Source organism: Engraulis encrasicolus, chromosome 12 (genome assembly GCF_034702125.1).
Source record: "Engraulis encrasicolus isolate BLACKSEA-1 chromosome 12, IST_EnEncr_1.0, whole genome shotgun sequence".
In the NCBI taxonomy this organism is placed as follows: Eukaryota; Metazoa; Chordata; class Actinopteri; order Clupeiformes; family Engraulidae; genus Engraulis; species Engraulis encrasicolus.
In genome coordinates, this window is record NC_085868.1 from 13,807,313 (window position 1) to 13,814,812 (window position 7,500).

A 7,500-nucleotide genomic window follows, 5' to 3' on the forward strand; every position below is an offset into this window, starting at 1 on the left:
GAAGTAAGTAACTAGCTATACAGTACCGATGTCTTGTGAATATACAAAGAGTTGTGGTAGGCATTCAAGCAGTGTTGCCAGATTGGGCGGGTGCCCGCCCAATTGGGCTACTTGGGATGAGCGTCGGCGGGCAAAAATGGGAAAAATTGGCCATTTGGCGTTTTTTTAAGCCGTTTTGGGCCCATAGAAGTCAATGTAATTTGTTGAATTTGGGCGGAATTTAGTGCATTTTGGCGGTTTTTGAGAACCTTTTGGGCGGGATTTGGTCAGACACATCTGGCAACACTGCATTCCAGCGGTTATGGTTGTCATGTAGCCTCCAATAAACTGAGTGCTCAATTCTGTTAATTAAGTATCATAACTTAATCAGCCATGTGTGAAATATTACTCTGACCTTAATAAATAATAGTTTGCAATGGGCTCTGCATAATCAAATATATTTACTATTCTTTTCGCATAATCATACTTTGGCCAATGCATAACCTTAATTTCACCTATACATACAGTAACTAATCGCCTCCACCTCCAATCAACTAGTCATCTCAGATTTGCTCTGTACTGTGTCAAGATGTCAAACCCATTTTCCTTTCCTCTAAATTGTCGCTGGTCAATGTGTCTGATTTCAGCCATTACCGCAGTGTTCACATCCACCTTATTATACGGACTCAGGCACACAGGAGTCATTATGGGAGTATGTTTCTCTCTCTCTCTCTCTCTCTCTCTCTCTCTCTCTCTCTCTCTGTCTCTCTCTCTCTCTCTCTCTCTCTCGCTCTCTCTCTCTCTCTCTCTCTCTCTCTCTCTCTCTCTCTCCTTTTTCTCTCTCTTTCCCTCTCTCTTTTCTTTCTTTCTTTCCTTCTTTCTTTCTCTCTCTCTCTGTCTTTCTTTCTCACTCGCTTTGTCTCTCCCTAATTCTTTCTCTCATTATTTATCTCTTGCTGTTGTTTCCTTTCAGTCCCCACTTCTCTTTCTGGTAATCTGACCCTCAATGTCATCTCTCTCTCTCTCTCTCTCTCTCTCTCTCTCTCTCTCTCTCTCTCTCTCTCTCTCTCTCTCTCTCTCTCTCTCTCTCTCTCCGAAAGCGTCTGCCATTTGACTGCTTCATTAGTTACTCCCACATGCAGACCTGCATGCCGCAGTGCATGATGGGAACTAGCGAGCTGAGCTGAGGTCCTGGAACTGATTGGGGGTCAGTGGGAATACTGTAAGATCTTTCCTCTAATATCTCCGCCGCCATCCATGTAGCCTGGCAGATCATTACTCTCCCACTGGGGCAATGGAGAGAGGGATGGGGGGATAGAGAGGTGTAGCCTGTGATGGAGCGAGTGAATGAAATGAGGGCTGGATTTTTTTTCTTCTTTTTAACCCAATGATGCTGCGTGTGCTGCATTGACCTAGGCGCCTGGAGCTGTTGAGATCTGAGGGTTTTTAAATATTTTTTGTATTTTTTAGAACACATTCTAATGCAAGAGGATGGTCTTAGCTATTATATGCAACTCATTCCAAGTTTTTATGTTCTTATGAGGTTGAGATAGTTAGGTTTTTATATAGCCTAGCACCTTTTCCCAAAAAGGCATTTAGCAGGCCTGTTTTTTCAGGTGCCTTAGGCTAAATTGGGTTAAATCAGGGAGAGAGAGTGACAGAGAGATTTGGTTGGGGAGAGAAGGAGCACGTCCAGATTAGAAACACTTTCAAGACAGGCGAGTGAAGAAGACGAGGCAAGGCATAAGATAAGCAACCCGAGAAAGACAGACGGAGAAATTGGAGGAATTGGTGTAGTAGACTTTGGTGTGAATGTTTTCCTCTCATAGATACCGGACAGAGAAGCAGGGAGAGGGAGAGAAACTGTAGATGGCATGGTGCACAGAAGCCAAGACGGATGAGAGGGAGGGGCAGTGAACAGCAGACTTGCTGAATCAGAAACAACGATAAACGGGGAAATAAACAAGCAAGAAGCAAGGACACTATATATGGCCTCTGGAGACTCTTATTGCTAGAGAGAGAGAGAGAGAGAGAGAGAGAGAGAGAGAGAGAGAGAGAGAGAGAGAGAGAGAGAGGGAGAGAGAAAGAGAGGCAGACACAGACACAGTCACACACACAGACAGACAGACAGACAGACAGACAGACAGACAGACATGGGCGCTATCAGTAGCATTAGTGGAGGATGTTAATGGATTTTGGGAATCACAACCCCAGATCCCAGCCTGGTTTCTTATCACACACACAACCTCTATCATTGTCTTGCCATCGTATACTAGCCTGGAGGGAAAAGGACAAGAAAATCACCAGATAGACCACAAGTTTATTAGATTAGTTTTTCTGTTTTTGTTTCGCCCATATGTCTACTGCTGGTCCTGGCTAAGGCACCCAACCATGAACATGCATGAACTGTCCAGTGGGACTCAAATCTCAACCATTTCACCTAGTTCCGCTGACCATCGTCACCTTTTTCTCCTTTTTCAAATATTTTTTAGGGCTTTTTTTGCCTTTATTTTTGACAGGACAGAAGAGGAGAGACAGGAAATGAGTGTAGAGAGGTAGAGACGGGGATGGATTGGGAAATGACCCGGGGCTGGAATCGAACCCGAGTCGCCGGTGTAGTAACCCAGTGCCCTAATTGTTAGCCCACGGCAGGGCCAGTCACTGTCTTCTCTGAATAAAGACGCCAAATGCACCAAGATGAGGCCACTGTGTCTTATTGTTGGAGGAGTGAAAATGCAGATGACTAAACACAAAGACGGATGAGAGCGATGGATGGACAGACAAACAGACTGGCTGAATCAGAAAGAACAGTAAGAGGCATAGGTGCTATCTGCAGTATTAGTGGTGGATGTTATTGGCTCTGGGCATCACAACCCCAGATCTGTCCCTACGTATGCCTGGTTCCTTATCACCATCTCTCGGCCTCATTGTCCTCCTTCCATTCCCCTTCTAGCCTAGAGGGAATAGGACAGAAAATCAACAGATAGATTAAAAAAAAAACAAATCAGCATCGGTGGTTTGTTTTTGTTTCACCAGTCTTTCTACTGCTAGGCCTGCTAGTGGGCAATGTGGTTAAAGCACACAACCATGAGCAGACCTGAACTGCCCAGGGGAGAATCAGGTTTGAATCTGTCCAGTGGACATCTCCCAATCCTTGCCCATTTCTGGTTTCCCGATTCTTGATCATCATCTTCACTATCTTGTCTGAATAAAGACATAGAAAGGACAACAAATGTTTAAATCATCTAGTATTTCCTATATTACATTCAAGGATTAACTTTGTATTTCTACTAGTTAGTATACACATGGGAAGCTGGTAAAGCAAAGCGGTGTTCCCAGCCAAGACATGAGTACTGGGTCTTGTAGTGAGGGGAAGCGGGAGCCTTGATGCTGATGTGAGCCGACTGTGTTCAAACCCTGGCCATTACTGCCCCGCGGCTTCGCAGCCAACGCGGTTTGACACGCCCCTTTCACATCTCACTTCTCATGCACTCTTTCTTTTTCTCCCTCTTTCTCTCCTTTTTCTCTGTATTGCCTCCTTTTCTTCTTCTCTCTTTCAGTCTGCCTCTATCTTTCTGTCTCTCTGCCTCTGTCTTACTGTCTCGCTATCTCTGTCTCTGTCTCTGTCTCTGTCTCTCTCTCTCTCTCTCTCTCTCTCTCTCTCTCTCTCTCTCTCTCTCTCTATCTATCTATCTATCTATCTATCTATCTATCTATCTATCTATCTGTCTATCTATCTATAGCAGTGGTGTAGTCTACGTAGAATGTGGGTATACGGAGTATACCCACTTCTAAATTTCAGGGATTTCAGTATACCCACTTAAAATTGATTGATCCATTATTTTGAATGGCACAAATACATACAGTATATCCACTTCAAAAAATGCTCAAATATACAGTATACCCACCATAAAAAGTAGACTACACCACTGATCTATCTATCTATCTATCTATCTATCTACTGTATCTCTGCACCTACCACATCCTCTTAGCAACCTCCCCTGGGTCCTGCATGTGGTGAATAACCCTCCAGTACATTACTACTCATGCATTCCACCCTTTTCTTCTCCTCTGCTCCTCTAGTCCAGTGTTTCTCAACAGGGGTGACACGTAGCCTGTCTGAGATAAAGCTGCAACTTCGAACATAGGTTGTGTGACGTCTCCAAAAGCTTGTGTGGTATCAGATGCGATACCCTGTTACGATTTGTTGGTTTGTGGTGCCTTGAGATTTTTCATGAATTGAAAGGGTGCCTTGCCTAAAAAAAAGGTTGAGAAACACTCCTCTAGTCCACCCATTTACTATGATCCTCTTCCTCCTCCAGCTCCCTTTCCCCCTCTCCCCTCTCCTCCTCTTCCTCTACTCTCCGCTCTCCATTACAGGAACGGTCCTCTCTCCTCCTCCAGTGTATTCCTTTATTCTCTCTCTCTCCTCCTCTTCTGCTAGTGCACTCCTTTCTTTTTCTCTCTCCTCTCTCCCCCTCTCCTCTGTTCTTCTTCACCCAGTGTATTTCTGGCTTCATTCTCATCCAGATCCATCATAGTCTTCTCCTCTGCTCTCCTCCCCTCTGCTCTCCTCTCCTCTCCTCTCCTCTCCTCTCCTATGCTTTGCTCTGCTCTCCTCTCCTCTCCATCCCTTACCCCCCCACCCCATCCAGTGCACTCTTCTCCTGGCCCATCCTCATCTGTTACAGGACATCTTGCGATGATCTCTTTCCCCCGGCCTCCTCGTACTGCTGTGCTGTCCGTAGGGAGTTCTTAATGGAGGCAGGGGAATGAATGAGGAATGGATGGGTGCACTTGTTAGTGGTTTGCTGCTGCCTCCCCTCCTGCAGGAGGGCAAAGATGGATAGATGACTTGGCAAATATAGAGCGGACCAGGAGGAGAAGGAGGATGTGGGCTGAAATGCATGTCGTCGTTAGAGATACACTGCACACTGCACACTGCACACTGCACACTGCACTCTAATATGGAATATCTGGTACAGAGTGCACAATTGCTGACTGACACAGATTTGGTTTGTAACAAGATTACTGTGTGAAACAGAAGAGGAAAAAAGTAATCGTTTGATCATTTGTTCAAGAACCACCAAAGATACTATTTTTTTAAGTGAAAACAACACCAGTGGTGTGACTTGCTCCCATGTATGGAATAATCGTAATGTCCAATTCAAAAAGGATGTCTTTTTTCATAATTTGGCCTTGAGATCTCATGCCAGGAAATGTCAACTTCATGACCAGTTGCACATTGTAGGCACACCTAGTGCACTCTAGAGGAAGCGAACATTGTAGACACAGCTAGTGTGTTACTCCACACACACACACACACACACACACACACACACACACACACACACACACACACACACACACACACACACACACACACACACACACACACACACACACCATTCTGCAGATGGCCAGAAGAAGATGGATGCTTTGGGAGTGCGAGGAGGTTATCAGGCATGGCCCAGTCACTCACTAAATCCCCCACCCCCACCCCAAACCCTCCTGTTGACCATGCCTTGCTGAAATATGATCTTCACAGGAATTTGAGGCATTCAGGAAATGTTTGCAGTAAAAAAAGAGTCAAATGGGTTTTTGAGAGTTAATGATTAAGACCTTGGTCAAGACATTGGGTTTTTTCGGGCTGTTGAATAGAGACTATTTACCCAGGTGTGTGTGGGGGGATGGTGTGTGTGTGTTTGTGTGTGTGTGTGTGTGTGTGTGTGTGTGTGTGTGTGTGTGTGTGTGTGTGTGTGTGTGTGTGTGTGTGTGTGTGTGTGTGTGTGTGTGTGTGTGTGTGTGTGTGTGCGTGCGTGACACGCATTTGTAAAAAGAGTGTGTGTGTGAAGGAAAGAGGAAAGCAGCCTTGTTTTCAGGCTTGAAGAGCCTTCCATATAAACTTCTGAGGATAGGGAGGTGCAGTGCTGCATAGCCGGTGGCCCTACCATAAATCAAGGGGTACAAGGGTTATGACACGCCAATTATCAACACCAGGCACTATAACCTCCAATAATTTCATTGTGATTCATTTCTATCTTACTGGCTGTGTTATTTTCCTGACCCGCCCATGTTTAACCCAGTTTAGTTGTGCCACTAGTGGGTAACCAGGTTAAAGTTGGTTGGTTTGTTGTTTAGTTTGTTCATGTGTATAAAAGAGCAATGTAAGTGAATGGAGAGATGGCTGTGCATTCTAGTTGTCCAATCGTACCCCAGTGCCTCTCTCATGGAAATATCCTGTCTCACACACACACACACACACACACACACACACACACACACACACACACACACACACACACACACACACACACACACACACACACACACACACACACACACACACACACACACACACACACACACACACACACACAAGAGCTTGAGAAAAGACTTTGTAAATGAAGTGCATGTATAAAAGGATGCAGGTGGCAGTGACACAGATGCATGCACTGCACTAAATGTGTGACTCTATGGCAATTAGGGTCGTCCAATCAGGCTGTGATTGTCTTTTGGTCTCCTAAGTGGCTTGTGTCCCCAGGCAAGAGGAGAGGAGAGGAGAGGGGAGGAAAGGAGATGAGGAGAAGAGAGGAGAGGAGGAGAGGACAGCAGAGGAGGAGAGGAGGGGAGAAGAGATGTGGCAGGAGAGGAGAGGAGGAGAGGAGAGGAGAGGAGAGGAGAGGAGAGGAGAGGAGAAGGCAGGAGAGGAGAAGGCAGGAGAGGGCAGGAGAGGAGAGGAGAGGAGAGGAGAGGGTAGGAGAAGAGAGGAGAGGAGAGGAGAGGGCAGGAGAGGAGAGGGCAGGAGAGGAGAGGGCAGGAGAGGAGAGGAGAGGAGAGGAGAGGGCAGGAGAGGAGAGGAGAGGAGAGGAGGCTCTGTCGTCTGTCTGAATTATGTGTGAAACTACTCTGCCGCTGTAATTGCTCTGCTACTAATGACTTACTGATGAGCGTGTGTGTGTGTGTGTGTGTGTGAGAGAGAGAGAGAGAGAGAGAGAGAGAGAGAGAGAGAGAGAGAGAGAGAGAGAGAGAGAGAGAGAGAGAGAGAGAGAGAGACCTTTGTGTGTGTTTGGATGTTTTTTGTTGGAACAGGTGTGTTCTTTATGAGCTTGAGTATGTGTATTGTACATGCACTGTGGTGTGTGTGTGCGTGCGTGCGTGCGTGCGTGCGTGCGTGCGTGCATGCGTGCGTGTGCATGAACGTGTGTGTGAATGTGTACACACACATTTCATTGGCTCGCCAGATGCCATCTCTGTGCGGCCCAGTAATGAGATCACCTCTCTTTCCTCAGGGGTCAGGTTCCTGCCGAAGCAGAACTCAATTATTTAGCCATCGCCAAAACACTGGAAATGTATGGAGTCGACCTTCACCCAGTCTTTGTGAGTATAGCACACAACCAAGCATGCATGCATACCATACATCAGTGGTTCCCAAACTGAGTCGGGGCCGCTAGGGGGGTTCACGGTGGTACTGTGGGGCGGACTCAGAGAGAAGGGGCTTTGCATAAAAACGAGAACCAG

At 46.3% G+C, this 7,500-nt stretch overlaps 1 protein-coding gene across 1 annotated transcript in view; it reads left to right on the forward strand.

Moving 5' to 3' along the window:
- The window catches only part of epb41l4a (erythrocyte membrane protein band 4.1 like 4A), a 104,440-nt gene that overhangs the window by 56,167 nt on the left and 40,773 nt on the right, over positions 1 to 7,500 (forward strand). The window contains exon 8 of the mRNA XM_063211667.1: positions 7,272 to 7,359. Coding sequence (XP_063067737.1) covers positions 7,272 to 7,359 — 88 coding nt within the window. The remainder of the gene's footprint in view (positions 1 to 7,271; positions 7,360 to 7,500) is intronic.